This window comes from Mesoplodon densirostris, chromosome 7, assembly GCF_025265405.1.
Source record: "Mesoplodon densirostris isolate mMesDen1 chromosome 7, mMesDen1 primary haplotype, whole genome shotgun sequence".
Classification (NCBI taxonomy): domain Eukaryota; kingdom Metazoa; phylum Chordata; class Mammalia; order Artiodactyla; family Ziphiidae; genus Mesoplodon; species Mesoplodon densirostris.
Genome location: NC_082667.1, coordinates 17,139,594 through 17,165,045, shown reverse-complemented (window position 1 = coordinate 17,165,045; position 25,452 = coordinate 17,139,594). Strand labels below are relative to the sequence as shown.

The window sequence follows — 25,452 nt, the reverse complement described above, 5'->3', positions numbered from 1 at the left end:
TGTCCTTTTCTGAGAATGTATTTTGGGAGACAAAGATTTCACCATAAAGCCTTAATTATTTGAAGATCTGCATGTCACTGTTACATTTCAGGCAAGACTAATTTTAGCCAAGTTCACTGAAAGTATTTACAGTATTATCTCCAGTAATTTCATCTGATTCCTTTTTAGCACACTTGCCACAGGCAAATTATACAGAGTATATCAAATAACTGCTGTCTGTAGAAGTGGCGAGTGGTTTCGTGATTCCCTCCCTGTTTGTGTGGGTGAGTTCTCTCCACTCTCTGTGTAGCCTGCATCCTCACTGATGTTTTGTTTTTCTCTTTTGCAGATGACATGGTTGGTACTGCCTGGCATGGTAGAAAGGTGAGTCATAAGCTCACACACAAACACTAGAGCAACAGAGCTCATGGTTATTTATAGGGAGAATCCTTACTTTGAAAAATTCATTAAAGTGACTAATGAACCTCTCCTCCATGTCTTAGTGACAGAGTAATGTGCCAGGCGAGTCACACGGTGGAGCATGAGTCATCTGGTGGTGGAGGCCTTTTCCACTCGATTCCCTTTTTATTTCCCTCTCCAGGGTTGTGTGGTTCCTTTACATCAGGATTAAAAAGTCTGCTTGAGTCACCATCACTCACTCAATTGCCTGCTGTTCTGAGGGGGCGGATGGAGTTGCTAGGATATTCCGGGGAATGCCTTCCTAAAGCTTTATGCTCTCAGAGCCCAAATCAGTGGACTTTGATGCAGCGAGACCCCATCCATCCTCTGGTGTTTTCTGTTCTTACTGGGAGAATGGATGTATGAGGGACATGGGCATGTTAGAAAGTGATTGTAAGATGTCAGCCCCCACCCTTGCCCTTGGAGGAAGAGGCTGTGTCCTCTAGCCCCAGCTGTGTTCCAGTTTGAATGGGGTTCCACTAGGATATGCTAGATGTCTTCATTTTTATTGAGAAATGTGTTGCTAAGTCCTTACATTGGAAATAGTGTGAAGTGTCAGATGGTAATTAAGCTCTGTTCCTCCCTTAGAGAAGCCTGAGTGATGGCTAAGCTTTCCAAGAAAACCTGTTGCAAAGAGCTGGGCTTGCTTGGTCATTTGCTAAATTGAGGGCTTCACAGTCATCCTTCCTCTGCAAAATAACTTTGAGTTTGGAAGAGATCCAAAGGAGTCACAGCTTTGCAAAGGGGAGACCCAGGGACCCTACTTCTGTGAAGAAACCTCCATGGTCAGCTTTAGGCAGGGTTTACAGCTCGTGTTTATTGATTCCATGTTATGTGCCAGGTGTTGGATGAGAACTTGATATATGTTTGCTCATTTAACTTCGATAGCCTCCCACCATCATACAAATGAGGACACTGAAGTTAGGAATCCATTTTTTCTCTCAGCTACTTTGTAGCAAGGCTCTTTCTTCGTAATGCATTTTACATGTGGTTTTGTATATTTTAATTGCTTTATTTTAGTAAAATTCCCCTTTAAAACCTTTAAACTACTTATTGATGGCTACAGTGGGAGTGTGCCCCTGATGGTCAGGTATGGAAGTGATGGTGGTAAAACTAGACCAGAATCCTAGAATATTACAGAGAGTTAGGGCAGACAGCATAGAACTCAAGAGGGATGAAGTTTGGGTCATCAACTTAATTCTAGTTTGGATATCTGCAAGTGACACAGTATTAGTTCAGGTTAGTACATTCCATCCATTAAAGAAGAAATTAATATACCACAGAGGTACTGTAAAAGGAATTTTTAAGTGTGTTGGTAAAAATCACATCAAAAGATATTGGTTATGACCAGGAAGAATTAGATTCAAAGAGTCAGAGAATTTCAGTACTTTAAAATTAATTGAGACTAACCCCCCCCTCATTTGACATAAAAAGTGAGATCCAAAGAAACTGAGTGCCATGAGGCTACATAATTAGTTAGTAAATGATACAGACACAAGGTGCTCACACCTCTCTGTAGACCTAGCAGCCACGATCACAGTTGTAGCTGGAGCCTTAGATAAAGACAAAGAATGCAAAGGAAAGGATCCATCTGTTTCAACAGGCATTCACTGAGTAAAGTTTATCATACAGAAGATGAATTGGATCCTTGCCTTTAAGAAATCAAATTGATTTTACACGGGGGTTGCGAAATGATCTGGTGGAAAGCCATCATAGGCTAGGTATTGAAACTGATGTCACAGGGGTGATTGTGGCACCTGCTAAGAACTAGTCAGAAATGTAAGTGGGTTTTATGAATCGGTACTTTTGGATAGGAGAAGGAACAGCTATGTCTGCTTGAGTTAAAGGAGTTACTCGTTATATTAGTCAAGGCAGGCTAACTGCTATAACAGACCACCCCAGAATCTCACTCTAAAGGTTGATTTTCCCCTCACGTCACAGTTTGGTGTGGATCAGTGATCGGGGCTCTACTCTACCCAGTCAGCCAGGGATCTCAGGCTCCTTCCATCTGGGGTGAGGGGGGTCCACTCTTCTCTTGGGCCTTGCGGTTCTCTGCAGAAACATCTGCATGCAGCCAGCAGATGAGGGAAGAGAGAGGAAGGATGATTTTATGGGTGGTTTCATGGGCCAGGCCTAAAAGTGATGTCCCTCACTTCTGCCCTCATCCCATTGTCTAGAACTCAGTCACAGGCTACAGCTAACTGCAAGGGAGGCCAGAAATGTCATTAGCTGTGTGCCCAAGAAGAAAGAAAGACTCTGAGTTCACAGATCACCTGAAAGCATTCTTACTTACGTATTACAAGTGATTTGTTTATAACCTGCCCTTTACACCATCCCCAAATGACATAACTATGGTTGGTTACCATACGTAGGTTTCGTATCTCCATTGAGGAACCGCAGGGTTCTTTGTTGTTGTGGGTTTTTTCCCCTTTCACTGATTCTACTTCTGATGTATGCGATTTTCCAAACTCTAGAACTATAGCCTAGGGCCAGCTGACTATCACTAAACAAGTCTCTATAATCAAACTAAGGTATTGTTATCATACAAGTAAAAAGTACATAATTATGTTATAGAGGAAACTTGCTCTTTCCACTTCCCTGGAATTATAAACATTTTGTACAGCTGGAGCCAGGAGGTGGTTGCCATAACAACCATGGAAAAGCTAAAAATAGCCCCTTTCATACTGTATTACTTAAGGTGGAATTATGACATGTTATGGTGTTTTAGGGCAGGCAGTTCTCTTTCATGTGGGAAATGTTTGCAAACTTTCTTCCACAAAGCAATATTTGTATAATGTATTTGGATTGCTGGTTCTAATTATATATCTGACCTCCGTGATCCAGGATTCTTTTGTGACATGGAACCCTGTTTCGATATGTTTCTCAGTCTTTTTGAGAATCTGTTAGAGAACTGTCTGTACCAATTTCTGTGTTATGTTTAAGCTTAAAAAAAAAAAAAGTAATGACCCTCCAAGAGCACACTTATCTGCTCCCTGATAAGAAGTGAAAATATGAAGAATTGGGATGTAGTCTTTTTTGTACAATCTCCCTTGTCTGCAGTCACACTCTGTATCAAGTAAGCAGTCCACATTAGGATCGACCCTGTGTTCCATTGCTTAACAGCAGCATTTACGCCTCCCCATCTTCCCCCTCTCACCTGCAGTGTGGAGCAGTGATGAGAGGGTCCCAAGGAAGGCAGAAATCAGTGACTTATTTCAGGGAAGACCTATCACTTCCTCTACGACAATAGTATTTTTGTAAGAGCTGTGCACAAGGATACTACAACAGTCTGATAGAATAGTGGGGCATGTAAGGAAGAAAAGAGGCTTGGGAATTTTTTTTTTATCCAAGTGATCATTAAAGAGAGTTTTCTAATTGGGGATTTCACAGGACAGAGGAAAGTCTAGAAAGCATAGCTATAGGAGGCTATAAATATAAGGTACCGAATTTTATAGGGTTTTGTGTGTTTAATGTCTCGCTTGTGGGAGGGCTAGTCATTGAAGAGAATAATTTTGGATGAAAAGGTGCTTCCTTATCTGCAGTGGTATTTTCTGCTTTGTTTTTTTGCAGTATTTTAATTCTAGTAGATCCTCAATAACTTACACCACTGAGACACCATCGTGTGGCTGTTAGCAAGAAAGCAACCTGATGAATTAAGAATGTTGTATCACAGAAAATATTACTTGACTTGTTTATTTGGATATTTGTCATAACAAACTAGAAATGTGCTGAAATATGAGCATCATGAGTCTTCATTATGGAACTTCAGCAAATATTCTCAATGTACCTTCCAGTCTTAGAATTGTTCCCCAAGTCCCCAGAAAATGAGAGGTTAACCAGGGTTTGGTTTTATGTTTGTTTCTGTGTGCAATTAAGCGCAGCCCATTTTGTCCCTCTGCTTCATATAACAGAGTTGTCATGAGTCTGGCTGTGCCATGGAAACTGGTTTGACGTCACTAATTCTGCTTAGATGGGGGATTAGCGCTAGACAAAGTGGTTGATTTTTTTTTTTTTTTTTTTTTTTTTTTTTTTTTTTTTTTTTTTTGCGGTATGCGGGCCTCTCACTGTTGTGGCCTCCCCCGTTGCGGAGCACAGGCTCCGGACGCGCAGGCCCAGCGGCCATGGCTCACGGGCCCAGCCACTCCGCGGCATATGGGATCCTCCCAGACCGGGGCACGAACCCGTATCCCCTGCATCGGCAGGCGGACTCTCAACCACTTGCGCCACCAGGGAGGCCCTAAAGTGGTTGATTTTAAAGGCGAGTCCTTTGTGCCTCGTGGTCCCAAATGTTCATCTCCATCTCTACGTAAAGAAGAGACACTGTATACAGTACAAGGATTGAGACAGCTCTACAAGTGTGTCATTTGTGATTCAGACAAAACTAAGTCGAATATCATTATCCTTGGAGAGAGGGAGAGAGACTTTTATGCTGTTGTGTGTGGGGGGGAAGGTTTTTGCGAGACAAACCTTCGTAGCACAGTGTTTTTGTGGAAGGGGTGTTTTCTCTACTGTCATTTTGGTGCAGTGATAAATGCTATCCTTTTAGTGTTTACTTAGATCTACTGCGTTCTCGCTTTATACTTTGTTGGTGTTGGATTTGCTTTCATGCATTTTAGAGTGCAAATATGGTGTTTTGAATAAGGTACCTTCCAATTCTGACTTTTCACTAACTCAAACTAACTCTACCCCCTAGAAATTTTAAATTAGGGTAGAATATATGAGAAAGAAAAATCTCACTTGCCTCAAGGAGTAAACAAAGCACATGCTTGCATAATTGTGGCATATTTGACTATTGGTCTGTATTAATTTTGTAACCAGGAACAAGGTTTTTATTATCTTTAAATAAATTTTCCTGTATTGAAATCATTGCTTTGGTGAGTGAAGTTTTAGGAACCAATTTTGGTGAGGTCAAGATTTAATTTTTAAAATGTTTTTGATAACATTTAAACTTTAATTTTGGAAGACTTTTCAACTGTATTTCATTTGTGTGGAAGGAAATCAAAGAATGTAAGATTCTTGTTCAAGGGCACATGCAGCCACCTCAGCCAATTTGAGTATCATCCAGCCCATAATCCTGCTGATAAAACCAGCAGTGATAGGTTACAGTGAAAAACAGCATCTTCTACAACTACTTCAAATTGGCTTTTCTTCACTTGCTGTGAATGAGTGAGGACATAGCAATTCCTGGTTACATGAGAAAACATTAAAATAAAGCACTACCTAAACCTACAAGGATGCTTGGGGCTCAGGATGGGGTGCAACTTGTCAGGATTTGGGGTTACTTCTCAGAAAGCATATTGTATTGCAGAAGATACAATAGCTTTCTTAGCTTCTACTTAATTGGGATCTGCCCTTAGCTTAAAGGTGATGCATTCCAGTATATCATAAATATATTTCACTTTCTCTTTCTCTTTTTTAATAGATTTATTGAGACATATCATAAAATCTACTCATTTAAAGCATATAATGTGATGGTTTCTAGTATATTCACAGAGTGTATCATCACCATGATCTAATTTGAGAACATTTTTAACACCCTATAAAAGATAAAGATATTTTACGGGACTTCCCTGGTGGCGCAGTGGTTAAGAATCCGCCTGTCAATGCAGGGGACATGGATTCGAGCCTTGGTCCGGGAAGATCGCACATGCCTCGGAGCAACTAAGCCCGTGCGCCACAACTACTGAGCCTGTGCTCTAGAGCCTGTGAGTCACAACTACTGAGCCCACGTGCCACAACTACTGAAACCCGTGGGCCTAGAGCCCGTGCTCTGCAACAAGAGAAGCCACCACAACGAGAAGCCCATGCACCACAACGAAGAGTAGCCCCCGCTCACCACAATTAGAGAAAGCCCATGCACAGCAAGGAAGACCCAACACAGCCAAAATAAATAATTAATTTTTAAAAAGATATTTTAAATATCATAAATTAATACTGTATTAAAAGTCTCAGTAACCCATTACTGAGATGGGTGGTTTTTAACCCATTTCAATCAAAGGACTATCTCACAAATATAGATAAAATGAAATTACTAGATACTCATTGCTAATTCACCAGTTTTTAACCTTAGAGTAATTGGGTTCTAACTCCTGATAGGCATTCTTACTCTCTTAAAATTTAAAAAGAAAAGCCTTTTCTGTCTGTGTGAGAGATGCAAGCAAAAACTACAAGAATGGTATAATTAATACATTGACTAAATATTTCCAACTTTCTTCAAAACTGTAATATAACAATTTAAAATTTGAGATTTGATTTCTGTGTCCAACGTGTTAATGGATTTCGCCACTTAGGAAAGTGTGTATAACTATTATTAATAAGGACTTCAGTTCAAAAACAGAAACAAAAAACAACAGCTCGTTTTCAGTGACTCATTAAGCGGAGGGTCCAGACTTCATTTGATGGTTGAAGTGGCATCTCGCCTAGAGGCTGGCAGATGGACTGGGTGACCTTTGGGGATTATTTCTTTTCAGATTTCTGTCTAGAATAACTTAGATGCCATTTAATCATGTTTCTTTTATTATTTTGTATAAGAGGAGTCTGTATCATCCTTTTAAAAAAATACTTAAAAATTAGGCCTTAGGAAGTAAATTCAGACCAAGAATAATGAGAAACTAAGCTGAAGGAAAGGAACCTCATCTAGAGGGCAGGAGGCAGGTGGGGCAGATAGCAATAGCTGAATAAGGGGACCAACTCCCCTGAAAAGAATGGATTTGAGGGGGAAAAGCTGGCTGTTAATTCTGTCTAAAATTCCTAAAACCCTAACTTCACACTTTACACAAGCCATATACGACTGCTGACAACTTGTATGTTTTTACAGCATTGCTTTCCTCAAACTAATTTTCATTTATTTGTAGAATGAGTAATTCCTGGTAACTTTCTGACTTTGAACTTTCATTAGTCACTAAAAGTTACAGTAGAAATTGAGCTTTGCCTCTTCGCAAAAGAATATGGTTTGATGAACTATGGAGTCGCATGATTTTAGAGTCAACTCTGCATTTAGTGCCTGAGAGCAGGACATAACCATTCATTCATGTAAGTACCTGTTACATGCTCAGGACCGTGCAGAGTATTTTGAGGAAAAGTGTAAGATAAGGGCTCTGAGGTCTAGAAGCTTATGGTTTTTTTGAGGGAGAAGAATGTTTATACTCATAGAATGATTAAATATGACAGCATGATAGTATGTGGTGATATGCCAAATTAAAGGCATACAAGGAGTATGAGAGTGTTTTTAAGAGTAAGAATTCTTGGTGCTATGGCCAGAGAATAGAAATCAACTGGAGGAGACTGAAGATCTAATCTGGTCATGCCCCTGATTACTAAGACTGAGAAATGAGCTAATTGCAAAGAAGAGCTATTTTTAGTTGATTGAGTTATGCCTCATTCAATGACCAAGCATGTCACGTGCTGATGAAAGGCAAGGAGAGATGTGTGTTAGAAAAACAGCCAGGATATTCTGTTTCAAATAATTAGATATCTAGATCTGTAATTTATAAACAATTGTATATATGATTTCATTCTGTTTACTTGCATCTTCCTTTTTAGATCTAAAGGGGCAATTCTGAACATCTCCTCTGCCAGTGGCATGTACCCAGTTCCATTGTTGACCGTGTACTCTGCAACCAAGGTGAACAATTTTTTAGTAAATTGTGTCAGAATAAGAATAACGAATACTTTTCAGTCTGAGAAATGGGCATGGAACTTTCTTGAAGTTCTAGCCTTAGCAGTTTTCAAATGGACTGAGAAGAAAAGGAAAATAGCCAGCACTAGTTTCAGAGGAGCCAGAGCTGGAGATACACTGACTGGTATCAACTTTACAAATGAGGCACCAAGATCTCAGATCTGCAGATGCTTTTTTTCTCCCAGTAGTTTACTGGTTTTAAAATTGGTATTCGTACTTCCCAACAGGGAGCTTGGTCTGGGCCAGTTAGCTCAGCTGTTCAGAACATAACATAAATGAGTCTAAGAATGGGGATTTGATTCATGAATGACTCAGCATACAGCTTAAGTGCCAAGTCCGCAGAGCTTAGAAGGATCGCAGCTAGTCAGCACATAGATACATAGTATGCACAAGATAGATGGGGAGAGTATGAGTTTTTGCCACATTCTTCAAAGTTCACAGATATTTATTGCCACTTCTGGAGTGAGACAAGAATTTTCCAGACCTCTCTGTGAGATGCCATAATTTTAAACCACATCACCATTCACCTCTTTTCACGTTACTACTAGGACAGTAATTTAGAATGCATTTTGTACCGCCTGCAGGTCCATAGCATCATTTTCAAATACGTTGTTGAAGCATAGGATACATCTCTGAAATAAAAATGACCATTGGGATGCTGAAATTAAACAAGCTTTTAGGGGAAAATGAACAAAATAAAATGCACAATAAGAGCTTGCAATATGACAGGAAAGGAAAAGAGCAAAACGCCTGCCCTCTTTTTCACTTGGCTCTTTGTCCCCTGGAAAAACTTAAAGTGACTACGCACTGTATTTTGAAAAAGCCTGGCTCCGCCTCCCCCAGCCCTGCAATCTGCTTGCTTTCTGTATATCTGAAACATGCAGTAGGCATGTTTAAAATGAGCACCATGTTTCTTGAAGCGACTGGTGAACTTCAACTTGTTCTTGCCTGTTCTACTCCACGGACACAAGACTGTCACAAATTAGGACCCTAGTTAGAGTCATCACTGATACTTTGCATTGCAAGCCTGAGGTTGAGTCCACCTTTGTAAAAAATGGCACATTATATTCTACAAATAGATTTAAAGTTGTTCTGTTGGAAGAAGATGGGCTGTCACGTTCACCTCTACACTTCTTGGATCTTGCCATCCCAAAGGGCCAAGAGGACGCTTGCTCTTTTCTTTTCTTTACTGACAACAAAATCCCCATAGAACAGACTTGAACAGAATTCATACTGTGTTTCTGTTTGAATGGCAAGTGGGGAGGAGGAACGCATCCTTTGTTATATAATAAGACGTTTCTTCTCGGAAAGTCATTTTCTGAAAAAAGAAAAGATAAGAAGTGCCTTTTCCAGTTAAATCAGCATTTGATCTGGATATTATATTTGGTAAGAGAATACTTAATTTAGTGGCAGATAAAGAAAACTTGAGGTTTTGAAGGTTTTTTTTTTTAAGGTCCCTTCTGCATTTGAAATGAAAAGAATGATTAGAAACTATAGTGTTAAATGGTTAGTTGATTGTTTTTGTTTCCATGGCTACAGATCAGGCAGATTGATGTAATATGTGTGTTTGTGTTCTCACTCCCACCCCCTCCCAGGCTTTTGTAGATTTCTTCTCTAGGTGCCTCCATGAGGAATATAAGAGCAAGGGCATCTTTGTGCAGGTGAGTGGAGTTTGTTTCAGTTAAGTATCCCTGTTTTTGTGTGGTTTCCACAGCAACTGTTGCTGTCTTGGCAACGAAAGAAAATCACATTCCTAAGTAAGTGAATGTGACGTTAGCACACCATTAAAGACATGGTTTCTTTTCCTTTATGCACTTAAGTCTAGATTTTAAACAGTTATTTCCTAGAATTTTTAATTGGTAATACCTAAAGTAGAACTATGCAGCATAAACAGTTGGTGCATAATAATTGTAAGTTCTTATGATCTTATTTTGAAAGAATTAGACTGTCAATATCTCTCAGCTGCCACGTATGCAAGGAGTGCCGTGACTATTCCAAAGCCTCTGTATAATAATCACAAGAGAGGAGAGAGCTGAATAAAACTGAGTTTTACTAGCACGAGGATGACTGCATACAACAGGATGATATAGGTGTGGTAGTGATCTTTTAGTTTTCTTTAATTGTGGTAAAATATGCATCACCGAAAACACCATTTAAATCACTTTTAAGTATGCAGTTCAGTGGCATTAAGTACACTGACATTGTTGTGCACCCATTACTACCTTACATCTCCAGGACTTTTTTCATCCTCCAAAACTGAAACTCTGTATTCATTAAACAATAACTTTCCATTTCCCCTCCCCCCAGCCCCTGACAACCACCATTCTACTTTCTGTCTCTGAATTTGACCACACTAGGTACTTCATGTGAGTGGAATCCTACAGTATTTGTCTTCCTGTGACTGGCTTATTTCACTTAGCATAATGTCTTCAAGCTTCATGCATGTTATAGGATGTGTCAGAATTTCCTTCATAATTCCGTTGCGTGTATATACCACATTGTGTTTATGCATTCATCTGTCGATGGACATTTGGGAGGCTTCCACCACTTGGCTGCTGTGAACATGGGTATACCCCTATCTTTTTGAGACCCTGCTTTCAGTTCTTTTGGATATGTACCCAGAAATGGAATTGCTGGATCATATGATCATTCTTTTTGTTTGTTCTGAAGACTCGCCTTACTGTTTTCCATAGTAGCTGCCCTATTTTACGTTCCTACCAGCAATGCATAAGGGTTCCAATTTCTTCACATCCTCAGCAATACTCGTTACTGTCTTTTTGTTTGTGTTTTATAGTAGCCATTGTTATGAGTGTGAAGTGGTATCACATTGTGGTTTTGATTTGGATTTGCATTTCCTCAGTGATTAGTGAGGTTGAGCATCTTTTCAAGTGTCTACTGGCCATTTGGCTGTCTTCTTTGGAGAAATGTCTATTGAAGTTCTTTGCCCATTTTTTCATTGGGTTGCTTGCTTTTTATTTTTGAATTGTAGGAGTTCTTGATATAGTCTAGATATTAACCCTTTATTAGGTATATGATTTGCAAATATTTTCTCCCTCTCCGTGGGTTACCTTTTCACTATGGATAGTGTCCTTTGATGGTCAAAAGTTTTAAGTTTTGATGAAGTCCAGTTTATCTATTTTTTGTTGTTGTTGCCTGTGCTTTTGGTGTCATATCCAAGAAATCATTGCCAAGTCAAATGTCATGAGGCTTTTCCCCTGTTTTTAAAAAAATTTTATTGAAGTATAGTTGATTTTCCCCCCATGTTTTCTTTCAAGAGTTTTATAGTTTTAGCTCTTACATTTAGGCCTTTGATCCATTTTGACTTAATTTTTATAGAGACCTTTGATTTTATTATGTAGCTAACAGATACAATGCTGTGAAACTACAGTACAAAATACAAGAGGAAGCAAATGTAGAGGTTTTTATGGGTGTCAGTCTCAAATCAGCTATTGCTCAACACAAAGAAATAATGGTGCACAGTATTTCCATGATTAGGCACATTTTCAACAATGTCTTGGGAGAGTTTGCAATTCTTACCCCTTTCCTGCTCCTATCCACGACCTGCCCCCACCTCTTCACACATCCAGTGTTCATTATGGCTTTTAATTCTGTGAGCCTAGTATTTTCCTTTTTGCACCCTGAAGCCTCAAATGATCAATCATAATAATAATAGGTAATATTTGAGGGGATACTTTTCAGGAACAATGCTTAGCACTTCATAGGTATCCATGTATTTCATTGCATCTCATAATGATCTTATAAGATGGTGTTGATCATCATCATCTTTAAATTTATGGAAGTTGGGGTTCAGAGAGGTTAAGCCACTTGCTCATGTTGAACTGGACTCAAGTCCAGGTCTGTTTGGCACCAAAGCCTTTGTTCTTAACCACAGGGCTACTTGCTCCAGGCCTTCAGGACAGCACTGAAGACTTATTGGATCCATCTGCTTAGGCAGCCACAAACCAGAAGGTGCTGGGCTGCTTAGTTCCACTTCCTCCCTTATATCTTTAGGGTAAATGTTTCCTCGTCTTCCAGGGTCAGTTTAGAGCCTGCTTCCCCTCAATCCTTACCTGAGGTCTCCCCCAAGGGATCCTTCGATGTCATAGCCCTTTGGTGTCATTCCAATTTGCAGCTCCACATAAATATAGGGTACCCTGGGGAGGACAGGGTTTTCGAGAATCTTGAATTTTATACGGAGCTACCATACGCTCCCTTTTCCCGCTTCCTTGACACCAGTCACTTTAATGCTAATAGTTTGAACCTGCTACGTAGAACGTGTTATATTTTGGTGACAGGAAATCAGTAAAGCACTCAGGGGAGGTCAGGCATCATGTGCCACACAATATGGTGCCATTTTCTCATTGTGATGAATCTATTATATTCACGCTATTAACAATTTTTAAACACTACTGAGAGCAGGCAGGAATCTTAAAGGTCCATTGGTGGGTGACCTAGAGTCAGTGTGACCAGAAGCTTCAAGTGTTTCAGTGACAAAGGGAGTCTTAGGCCTTGTGAGTATAGATGATCAATTTCTCAAATTCCGTGAACAGACAAGACTGTTTCGTCTCTCACTTTTAAGTCTGGTTTCCCTCAAAGATCTTTTCTGCATATGGTCTGCCTATTGATCTGCTGTGACTAACAGCTACTACAAAAGCACATTAGCATTTGTTTTCTGAAATATTTTACATTGACAAATTTTTATTTTTTCCTAATAGTGAATTATAAATGATGTAATTTCATTGATCATTCTCTTCCTTCATAGGAATTCATTCATGGTTTAAACTTAGAATGAATTTAGTGAAAATTTAGTGAAAAAAACAAAAACTGAAATGTTTGTAAGGAGAAGTACAGTTGTTATTTCTGTGTGAACACATCAAAACTCTGAAGTAGAAGAGAATCTCATATTAATTCTGACCAAAGGGATTAAAGAAAAAAAAATCTGGTCTAAATGAAGCTCAGTTAAAAAATGATTGGTTTTTCTCTGGTGGTATGTTGTGTCTGCACGTTGTTTTGGACTAGGAGTATTTATCAGCTAGTTTTCCCTTCCACTCCATCCCACATACTGTTTCCTGGGTGATCTTATTAAAAACAAGTCAGATGATGTTGCTTTCCTTCAGTGTCCTCCAGTGGCCACCCGTCATGTTGAGGATTGAATTCAGACCCCACGAGGCCATTGCCTCTTGCCATTCCATCACGCCACCCTACATTCCGACCAGAGCGGACACTGTAGTGTCCAGTGCATGCTCTGCCCTCTGCGGTGCCCCTGACTGGCTCCTCTGCTGGCACGCCTTTGCCCCCGCTCCTCTGCAAGTCTCCTCTCCACATCTCCTCCCTGCCCCATTCGCACCGGAACCTGCAGCCCCTGCCCGTCTTTCAGGGCTTCAGCCTCATTTCACCTGCCCTGGGAAACCTTATCTTGGCCGCTGGGCACTTGTGGTTACACCTTCCCTTCTGCTCTCTTATTCCTTATTGTATACCTCTGCCTGATACTCTCTGGCCCAGGACTCCCCCCACTCCAGTGTATTCTTGAGAACAGACTTTTTATCGTGTTTGTCTCTGTGTTGCTAATGGCACGTGTAATGCGGGGCACACCAGAGACCTGCCATTTGCTGGCATCGCAGAGGACCCTGGCTATGCATGGCCATGCTTGGTGGTGCACAGTCCTCTGTTTTTAAGGTCTTTTGAGCTTCTTCTGTTGCTCCCATATGCCTCTGGTCTTGAATTTTCAAACTCTAGAGGGTTTCCAAGCTAATGCTATGATACCAAAATTCAGTTTCTTCTAATCTTTGGAAGGCAAATGCTCTTTTTAGGTCTACCTCCATGTGAAGATACAACAGATTGCTCTTTTGGGAGAGGAAGAGAGTATGATTTTCAAATCCCAGCTCGTTTTGTATTAATTCCTTGTTAATATTTTTTTCTTTGCTTTTTTCTCTCCCCATCTTTCCCTCAACTTCTTTCCTGTAATTTTGTAAGAGCATTTAAAATTTTCTTCATGAATTCAGATTTGCTAATATATAAGCATTTCCTGGAAACACAAATAAATAGTAGTAACAACATGTGATATAAACGTCCTAGAGGTGAATTTCGACTCCGTTGATGTTTGAATAGAGGATAAGAAGTACATCTTTGTAAGTCTCATGGAAAGTGTGCTCTGTTGGTGAGAATGATCTGTTCTCATTCTTACCCTATAACTAAAACCCAATCAAAATTATGCCTCTTTCAAAGGGCCAAATCCAAAGTGCTCTGACTGGCTAGTTGGTGGGCCCCAGTACAGGGCTCTGTCTCTTAATACTAAGCAAGTAAGAAATAGCTGAAACTAAGATGACATCCTAAAACTATACTCCTTGAACTCTTATTCTGTAAAACTTTCACAGGCCGCCTTATTTTTTTAAAACTTTTTATTTGGAAATAATTTCAAATCTATAGAAAGCTTGTAAAAATAAGAATAGTACAAAGTACACCCCAATACTCTTTATGCAGATTCACTTATTGTTAACATTTTACTCCATTTGTTTTATCATAGGGAAGTGAGTTGCATATGTCATGTTTCTTTACCTCCAGATCCTTTGGTGTGTATCTCCAAAGAATAAGGATACCCTTATAAATAATCACAATATAGTTACCAACTTTAGAATTAACATTGATGTAGTATTTTCATCTAACCTACCATCTGTATTCTAATTTCTGACCTCATAGTATTCTTTTTTTTTTTTTTGGCCACACTGCACGGGTTGTGGCATCTCAGTTCCCTGACCAGGGATTGAACCTGGGCCACAGCAGTGAAAGCCCAGAATCCTAACCACTAGCCCACCAGGGAACTCCCCCTCATAGTATTCTTTATAGCATTTTTTACCCTCCTGTAAAGAATTCAGTCTAGGACCAGGTATTATATAGTTCTCCTGTCTCTTTACTTTCCTTTAATCTGGAATACATCCATAGCCTTTCTTTGTCTTTTAGGACATTAACGTTTTTGAAGAGGACAGTACTCCTCTGCTCTTTATAATCAAACATTTCTCACTTGGGGTTTCTCTGATGCTTCCTCATGGTTAGATTCAGGTTATGCTTCCCTGGCCAAAATGACATATGTGACGTTGTGTCCTTCTCAGGGCATCACATCCAGAGACACATGATATCCATCTGCCCCTTATTGCTGATGTTGATTTCGACCCTTCAGTCAAGGGGTTACCCAGTTTCTCTGCTGTAGCGTTACTGTTTTTTTCCCTTGCACTGATAAGCAGTCTGTGGGAAGACACTTTGAAAACCATGCAGATGTCCTGCCCCCTCTCACAGTTTCCCCTAGATTTAGCATCCAGCAATGAATGACTCTTCACACACCTGCCTTATGAAGAGCTTTTTGATGCTAAAGAATTCATGAAGCCCTACCCGGATATTTACCCATTTCAAAGTAAGAAGTCTTAACTCCCTCAGTCCAGGCTGTGGTTTTATGCAGACCACATTGATTACTGGTGTGCTTAGAGGCGGTGAGGAAAGGATGCGGAGCCTACAGTCAGCAGACCAAGGTTTTAGTTCTGGTATCACCCCTCAGTGGTCTAACCCGCAGAAAGCTGCTTCATTACCTTGAGACTCAGCCTCCCCCTCTAGCACGTGGGGACACATGATAATGCATATATAAATAAAAACAATGGAAACTCTGAAACATAAGCATGAAGTAAGGAAAGAAACTTGCATTTACTGACTATCTACAATATGCCCCATGTCTTCACCTATTTTGTTATCTCATTTAAGATAGATGTTAACCTAGTCCCATTTTACAGACAGAAAGCCAAGAATCAATAGGAATCATGTAACTTGCCTAAGGTCAGTAAGTGCCTGCCACTGGCCAGCTCTTCAGCCAGGCAGGGAGGAAGCAAGTGAATAAGACACGGTTCTGACCTCAGGGCACCCACAGAGAGAGACAGATATTTAAACACATTACAACGACAAGGGATAGTAAGTCCAAAACCAGAGGTGTGTATTTTGTTCCACGTTTCTTCAGTCAAGAAATACTGAGAGGGAACTACTAGGGAGGTGGGGATGCAATAGCAAAAAGACAGATGAAGTCCCTGCTGTGGCAGAGTTTATATTTAGTGGGAAGGAGACAGACAATAGCAAGCAGACAAACACATGAATGTGATTATTTTACATAGTGATCCGCTCTATGAAGAACCTAAAGGAGGCTGCTGTGTTGGGTAATGTGGGGAGGTATGGAGAATTTAGCCATCCGGATTGACCGTGAGGGTTTGAATAACGCCATGATCTGTGCTCTTTCTGCCGTGCCCTCCTGCTTCTCCCCGGGGTGTTACTCTGCACCATAGTTTTCTTCCTTGAAGCTGCGAAGCCAGGTCTCTGGAAATGCTGTCAACAAGGAGACCATTTGCTAACTGAAACCATCGCATGAGGTTTAGTTTACCTGACCTTTTACCAGAGGAAAGGTGAGGACACAGGTGGAGACCCCCCCAGACCCAGAGAAGGTGGGTGTAGGTTTCAGCCGGTCTGGCCTGAAAACGAAGGGGGCTTCTCACTCTTAGCACAAAGATTGCAAAAGAATATTCCATTTAAGTGTGAATTTACCATAATGGAGAAATTCTTTGGGCCCCATTCTCTTAAAGTCCTATCTTCCAGTGCCTTGTTGCTTTTTGGTGATGAGAGTTGGTGGTTTTGTTAATTCGGTTAAAAATGTAGCTTTTAGTCAGAATAAATGTAGAAAACAAATCGGACAAATTGAGATGAGGGAGCAAACAAAATTCCAGTTTATTTTGTTAATGAAAGAAGATATTCGTCGTTTGTATTTTGTTAAAACATTTTATCGCTTAGAGTAATCATACAGATCTACTGGGCTTCAAAGAGCTAGAAAGCTAAACACAGAAAAATTCGCATCGGGACTGAAAACATAAGTCCTCATCCATCTTTCTTGTTAATTGCCAATGACAATAAAAGGAGGTAATGGCGTGTGTCTTTAGTGCAAATGGAGTCTAAATACAGAGAACTATAAAGCAACAGAAAGATTCTCACAGGAAATATTCATATCTAGTCAACTGCACCAACTTTGAGAAATGGCTGAAGAATAGTAAAATTAGTCCTGTTGGGATCATTGGACCCAGACTGCTTCCAACTAGGTGAATCCTCATTTTTGTCAGTGATAATGGCTTTTTTCCTTGGCCTTTTACAGCAGTGTTATACCACAAGAACTAAAAACCTAAGATGTCCTTTAGTCCTTCAGACCACATTAAATCTGTATCCATAAAGGACTCAGAGATCCAGCTGGTTACCACAGTCATTTTCTATAGAAAATGGTGTTCTTATCCCTCTTACAGGATATAAAAACTCAGCCAAGTTTTTTCTTTCTAAATCCATTCTGAAAATTATAAATATTAGAAAACTTAGAAAAGAATTCTAATACATACCAGAGTTTAAATCTCACATTCTTTAACTGACAATTTTTTTAAATCCTCGTAATAATAGAATAGGGAAGATGCTATATCCCCCAAGAAAGAAAATAAAGCTCAGTATTTTGCTCAAGATCTCATGACTAGTAAGTGGTCAAGTGGAATTTGAATCCAAGTCTGTCTGGTTTCAAAGCTGAAGTTTTCTCCCCCCGCCGTATCCAGCTTATTCTTTCTCTTGCACCGCAAATTCAGTCCATCAGGGAATCTCACTGACTTTAGTTGACCCTTTAAACACATCCACTGTCTGACCACTTCTCATGACTGCCACCGCGATCTCTTGCCCTGGACCTTTTGCAGCATCGTCCTATGTGGCCTCCCTACTCCCACCCCTGCTTATAGCCCCCCCACCCAGTCTGTGATCTCTTTAAAGCATAATCCAGGTCATCTTACTCCTCTGCTGAAAATTCTCCTGTGGCTTTTCCTCTCTTTCAGAGTAAGACCAAGAGTTATTGTGACCCACCGTGTTCTGACTGCAGATGTTCCACATTAGCGTGTGCCCCCCCTCCCCCCGCTATTTCTCTGGCCTCCTTGCAGTCCTCAAACCCTCTGAGCACACTCACACCTCAGGCCCTTTGCACTTGCTCTTCTTTCAGTCTAAGGCTCTTTATCCAGGTATCTTTTTGGCTTGCTCTCTCCCTTCATTGAGATCTTTGCTTATATGTGACCATATCACATACATGTCACCGTTATCCCAGAGGCCTTTCTTGATCACCTGCAGGAAGAGCCTCCATCACCTCCACCCTTTACTCAGGTTTATTTTTCTTCTTCCTTTTTTTTTTTTTTTTGTGGTACGTGGGCCTCTCACTGTTGTGGCCTCTCCCGTTCTGGACCACAGGCTCTGGACGCGCAGGCTCAGTGGCCATGGCTCACGGGCCCAGCCACTCTGCAGCATGTGGGATCTTCCTGGACTGGGGCACGAACCCGTGTCCCCTGCATCGGCAGGTGGACTCTCAACCACTGCGCCACCAGGGAAGCCCTCTTCTTCCTTTTTATCATCACCTGCCAATATTGTATACATTCTTTTAACCATTTGTTTGTAGACTGTGTGCACCAGCCCCCCCTTCCCCCCACTAAAATGTAAGCTCAGTAAGATCAGGGACTTTGTCTTTGTCCATAACTATATTCCAAGTGCCTAAAACAGTGTTCTAGTAGGCGCTCAGGAAAGACCTGTTCAATACATGCTGTTTTCCCTTTTGTCCTTTGAATGTTAACATATGAATTCCACATATTTGGAGGTAGGTCATTTGTAAGATTATCAGCCAGCCAGTGTTGATCAAGGATTTTTTTATGTAGAGCACAACATTTTAACTCCTTCATTTTGGGCTTAGGTGCTAAGGTTTATACCTAATGTTACTGTGGGGCCTTTGCTCATTGCCATGTTATCAGGGATCTCTGTTCCATCAGAATGATTCCTTTTTCCTAACATTTTCTAGTAAGGCCAAGGGTTTCTACCAATGAGATAATCACGGGCCCTTTTGTGGAAATGCTCATCTTCTGGTCCGCAAGTGAAATAACACAAACTCCAAAACTAGGCTCTATGCATACAGTTATTCAGATCCTGAAATGGAGGATGAATATACAGACTTAAAGAGAAAAGATTCCCTGAAATGCCTCATAGGAGCCTCAGCCTCTGCCTGAAGAATATGTGCTGACTTCACTGGTGAACTTAGTGCTCATAAAAGGCAGATTAGACCCCGTCTTGAGAATTCCATGTTGTGTAAATAGACTGGAGCCTGGCGTTCTCTGGACCCATGTTTCCCAAAGCATGGGTGTAAGTTGTCCTGGTCATTTTTAAATTTGAGAAGGCATATTTAGTACACAGATGACAACGTGAAAGATGTGCTACTACGTGAAGTTAGAAGTTTCAGTGTTTGATTCTTGAATATCTGCCATGCAGCCCTGGGCATCCATCTTTCTCTTGTTCTGTGACATTAAGTTGTAATAACCTTCTTGTTCCTGAATCGAGGCCCCCTAAACTGTTCCCTAAAGACCAGATACCTCAGCAAGCTACTCAGTGGGTGAGAAAAAAAGATACCAAGTTTGTTTCCAGGGACTTTTTTCAATAGGCTGAGCAAGGACAAAAAAAGCTTTGCTTTATGGGCTGGTTAATTATTTTCAGTTTGGGATTCTAAGTGCAAAGACCAGGGCACTTGCCTGCATGGGTAGCTGTCAAGGTTCACGCTGTTTCCGAGCTGGCAGTATTTATAATGGCAAATTGTTGAGCATAAGAAACTTTAAAAAATTTGTTCTGCCCAAAATACTCCCTACAAAAGTATGGGTATATTCTTGACCTGTTCACTGTAATGTTCCCCTGCATAAACCGGAAAAGTAGATTAATTATCATTTATTGGGTTTTTGTTTAACTGTTTAAGGATGTACCTAGATGACATTTTGACATATAAGATACAGATATTTCTTTAAAAAAACAAGATATTTCTTTACTTTTACGTAACTTGAAATTCTCCTTCTTTTAAAATTCTGAGTAACTAAGACCTGTAAGTTTGCCTTTGTTTAGATAAATAACCTTGCTTAAGCTCTAGAATATCTGAAATTGTGGTTTAAACTCTCATGCTACATTGTCAGCTTCCTCCTGTCATTAATTTTCTGGGCAGCAGCAGTAGAAAGGGACCCCAGTACTCTATTCAGTGCTGTCCATAATGAAGTGTTCTGTTGCTAATTCATTCAGTAGATCTTCTTAGCACTCCTACTACATGCTAGGCAATGGCAATGGCTAAGCATTGGCAATATAATGGTGAGTAAGACTGTGTCGTCACAGAGCTTATGCTCTAGAAATCGATACTGTCGGTGATTGGATTTCGTTTTCTGCACCGTTTAGCCTTCCTTCTGCCCCTGCTTCCCACATTTCCACTGTTTGAACCGTGCTGGCTGAACAACTGCAGTTCCATGAGAACATCCTGCTCTGTCTCCTCTTCTTTGCCCCTGCTGTTCCCATTACAAAATGGTCTTCCCTTATGTGTTTATCTGGCAGATTCCTCCACATTATTAAGCCTTAGCTCAAAAGTTATTTCATCTCTGAATTCTTCCCATCCTCTGCTAGGCCATGTTAACTGCTTTGATTTTAAACCATTGTAGAAATAAATACCCTTTCCAGAATAGAATGTACATGCGTCTGTTGTCCCCACCTCAAGAGCCAGGACCTTCTCTAGACTAGCTGGATGGTTTAGCCGAATGATGAGTTTGTTAACTTGTGGCACCATCAAGTGGTTCAGCCAAGCAGTGCGACTTCATTCTTCTGCAAAATCAGAACAGTCCGATGTATGCCACATAGAGAGGGAGGGGGGATTAGAATACCTAATTCTGTAATTGGAAGGTATAATGAGTGGACCACCTTTATGTTGAGAAGCTCAATACTGTACAGTACTCTTGGCAGGCTTGTGATCAATATATGGGAAGGTTTTTGTTTTTGTTTCAAGCTTTATTTTTTTTGTAGCCAGGAAACCTGGGTCATAGAGGTGTGATGGGATTTGCTTATGGCCCTTCACTGTTGGAGTCCGAGTATATGCATACACTCTCTTTGCTTTGTTTGCTGCTCAGCTTGAACAAACTTTTCTTTCCCTACCCATTGGCAGAGCCTCATGAGCTCTGCATTTCATGTTGTGTGTTAGTCTGGGATCTCTCTTTGGTTTGTGCTCTCATATACTGGATCCTTGCAGCAACATGGGTTTAAAAATAAAGACCTGCTTGACCAAAAAAAAAAAATTGCTTTTTAAGTGAGGAATAAGTGTAGAGTAATAATTCCAATACACAAATTCTCAAAAACCAAAAGTCACCTAATCAAAGTTGGCCCAGGTATTGAAGTACTTTGGGGAAGTTAGTTTACTTAGTGTGGGTTTGTGGCTGCAGGGACTAAGAAGGAGAAAGTTGGAGAGTAACAGTGGTTAGGCCCTTGGGCTCATGGTTCTAACAGGTGGGCTGAAGTTTCAGCTCACCCGTTAAGGAGGGTGACTCATACTTGGGAATGGGAAAAATACAAAATAAAACCAAAGAGATATGGGAACTCCCCAGCTCTTGGCAGGAAGAAAATCTATAGTTTGGAGTACATCTCAATTTTATTTCTGCCTTTAGTAATGAAGTTTTTGATTTTGACCACCATGTGTTGAAACAGATCCTCTTCCTTAATAGAAGTTTCATTGTAATTTACACCCTTTCCTTTCATCCATGTCAGGTACGCAGAATACATTCACTCCTTGGTGTACAACCGTGCCCAAGTAATTTCAAACTGTAGAGGGAACTGCTTGTGTCATGACTCAGGAGTCGTTGTAATAGGGTTTCCTTGCATTCTGTGTTGAAACATATCCAAAATATAGCAAGCATAAGAAATAAAGAAACAGCTCCCCTAACCTAAAAGGTAATGTCCAGCTTTGTCATCCCACACCACTTCTGTGAAGTGTCTGTTAGTTACCCAAGCTGTTTCCATACTGTTATCCCGTCTCCCCCCAACCAAGAAAAAAGAAAAAGAAAAGAGTGGTGGTCCTATCTTATCAATAGCAAAGTTTATAAAACTCAGAAGCAGAATGGTAAGAAACTAGGGAAGAAAAGTGGTAGCCCAAAGCTGAGAACATGAAATGTTTATTTTAGAGGGGCCAAAACTGATAGAACAAGCTTAATAACCATAAAGTATGGAGGAAATTATTATTATCTCTTTAGGGGCATCAAATGTCAAAAATCTCCTATGTGGTGGTTCTGTAACTATATTGTTTAGTCAGAGTAGAAAGCATCCGGCCCCAAATCTCTGCTCCCTAGGTTTGTTTAATGCCTTCTTTCTAAATACACAAAAAGGTATGTTTCTGCTTATTTTTAATACTTTCTCTAGTCTCAAACTCTGTTGTATTGACAGATTGTCTGTTTGTTTGTTTTTTGCGGTATGCGGGCCTCTTACTGTTGTGGTCTCTCCCGTTGCGGAGCACAGGCTCCGGATGCACAGGCCCAGCGGCCATGGCTCAAGGGCCCAGCTGCTCCGCGGCATGTGTGATCTTCCCGGACCGGGGCACGAACCCGTGTCCCCTGCATCGGCAGGCGGACTCTCAACCACTGCGCCACCAGGGAAGCCCGACAGATTGTTTTTTTTTTTTTTTTTTTTTTTTTTTTTTGCGGTATGCGGGCCTCTCACTGTTGTGGCCTCCCCCGCTGCGGAGCACAGGCTCCGGACGCGCAGGCTCCGGACGCGCAGGCTCAGCGGCCATGGCTCACGGGCCCAGCCGCTCCGCGGCATATGGGATCCTCCCAGACCGGGGCACGAACCCGTATCCCCTGCATCGGCAGGCGGACTCTCAACCACTTGCGCCACCAGGGAGGCCCGACAGATTGTTTTTTTACAACTTGTTTTATGCTATCGTTTGTTCTATCAAGGTAGCTTTTAGATAGCTGCTTCTCTTTTCTTCTCTCTCTCTAAAGATACAGACTTTAGATTTTTTCAGAATGTTTCTGCCACTAAGAGCAATCAAGCATCAGTGTGAATTGAGTTTGTGGCCTTCCTAACCAGTGGCATGGTTTTTTCTGGGGGGGGTATGTTGCCATTCTAGAGTGTCCTGCCCTACTTTGTAGCTACGAAACTGGCTAAAATTCGAAAGCCAACTTTGGATAAGCCCTCTTCAGAGACGTTTGTGAAGTCTGCCATTAAAACCGTCGGCGTGCAATCCCGAACCAACGGATACCTGATCCATTCTCTTATGGTATGTAGATTTTTAAGTTCCAAATCAGTACTTTGGTTTGGGGTTTTCTTTCCCATTGAGTCACAAAATAGTATGTGGTATATTAGCATATATACATTGTCTAGACTTACTAGCAAGGCATCTGTTTTCAACTGTACACCCAAGAACTCTAAAATCTACCTATAAATAAAACAACAATATAGTAAAACATAAGATCATATGTTTCAAATGAGTTCAAATTGTAAGCCTTAATTGCATATCTCCCCATTTCTTTCCCTAGGCCTCAGTAATCTCAAGCCTGCCTTCCTGGTTGTATTTTAAATTGACCATGAATTTAGGCAACGCCACCCGGGCTCGCTATCTGAAGAAAATTAAGAAGAACTAAGCATTGGTAACTGTGCTGAGTAACTTGACCAGATGTTCCAGCCTAGGCATGTTTGCTGCAAGGCACCCATCATCTCCAAATCTTCAGTTGTCATGTTAATTAACAGTTACTGATAGAGCTAAATGTCATAACTGAGAGGAAAGCAGAGTTGCTTTCAGGAGTTCCTGACATATATTCTGGATGCTACTAGGAGTTATTTTGAAGTGTAACATAAATGCCCCTATCAAATAGATACAGAACTAACGTTAGCAAGAACTGCTTACTAGGAAGGAACACAATTATAACAAATCACTGAATGATAGAGTCAGATGTAAGGCTTAAGAGTTTCATCTGGTCCAGAATGCCAGTGATGATTATACTTGTATTTTCTCTGAAACAGACTTTAAAAAGCAATGGCCAGCTATCCTTTTTTGTTTTTAACACTTTGAGGGAGTGAGGATTAATTGATTTACTTATGGGAGGACACACTGCAATTTGCATAGCACTCTGTAAGGTTTTCTAAAAGTATGTCCTGGTTTGTACATTTTATGGAACTTTCCTTTCTCAAGGGTAGCTAATGATGGAAAAATAATGATGAAATACAGAGTTATTTTTGACACATGCCCACTAAAAGATGCTTTCCTCTAATACGTATGCCTTCTCAGTTTAAGTGTATGTAAATACTGAATGCTATATGGTATGATTTATAAAGGTAAACGGGCCAAAATGTCATTGATGGGCAGCTCCTTCAGTGCCACTAAAACCCTGACCCAGCAAGGTGGCCTGCTTGGACCCCAGCTTCTTTGTTTCTGCACTGCACCAATACTGCTCACATATGTGACACCAGGCTACTCCTAGAACAATGATGATATTAGAGTAGTGGCATTGTACTTTTAAATAGGTACCCTATAGATATTGATACAATTAGTTTTAATAAAAGATGTTATAACCATGGTGTTGACTGAAAATATATTCCTTTGGTGCTTGAAATTAAGCCCATTTTTGCACTGGTTTAATATAAATTAAGACTTACTTTTATTCTGCCTCATAACTTGTTTGGGGAACTTGCTAAGAAATTAATTCAATGTTGTGAAACATGCAACACAGAAGGTAGGTCTTTACCTAGGCTATGGTTCCCAGGCTCTGAGATTTAAGCACCAGGAAATCTGCAGATAAATAAATAAAAATTTTTAATTGGGGTATTTAAGTGTTTCTAGCTTTTAGACTTGCCAGCTAAGGACATAAAACAAAAACAGCAAAACCCAAATTACCGTCTGCTATTGGCATTATTATATAAAAGAAAAGACATTTTAGCATCCCCCAGATAAGAAGAACATAATCTCAGAATAAAGAATAGTCATTTAAATTGAATAAATTTAGCTTTACGAAAAACACATTGCCTTTCTCTCTCTCTCATTTTGTTGTAGAAATGGTGAAATCACAATGACCTGGGCAATATATTATTTGCTTTCACACATTTGTTGGTTAATTGTTGTGGTGGTGGTTTTTGCTGGACAGTTGGTAGAGAGGGGGAGGGATTGGTTTGCAAGTATACAAAATACTTCGCCTTTTATCCCATCTAGAAAATAGTTGTAATCTGGCTAGGAAATCCCTTAGCAATCTCAAAACTTCTGAGCTATGGCCTTGACTGCTTCAACTTAGCAAGTATCCTCTTGTATTCGACACTCAAGGTTGAAGATGATGACATGAAAATCTATGTTTCCAGGCACATGAAAGAAAAATTATACTAAAAGAGAAACCAATGTTCTCAAAAACCTTCAAAATAGTGAAGCATAATTTTTAGACTTAACTTTATATTGACTTGATTTTATAGTCTGATGTGTGCTAGATAAG

The 25,452-nt window shown here is 40.4% G+C and overlaps 1 protein-coding gene across 1 annotated transcript in view; it reads left to right on the top strand.

Moving 5' to 3' along the window:
* HSD17B12 (hydroxysteroid 17-beta dehydrogenase 12) overlaps positions 1-24,990 on the top strand; it is a 169,452-nt gene extending 144,462 nt beyond the window's left edge. The window contains exons 7-11 of the mRNA XM_060104367.1: positions 329-363; positions 7,981-8,062; positions 9,712-9,777; positions 23,106-23,255; positions 23,515-24,990. Coding sequence (XP_059960350.1) covers positions 329-363; positions 7,981-8,062; positions 9,712-9,777; positions 23,106-23,255; positions 23,515-23,619 — 438 coding nt within the window. The 3' untranslated portion in view covers positions 23,620-24,990. The remainder of the gene's footprint in view (positions 1-328; positions 364-7,980; positions 8,063-9,711; positions 9,778-23,105; positions 23,256-23,514) is intronic.
* Positions 24,991-25,452: the final 462 nt, after the last annotated feature.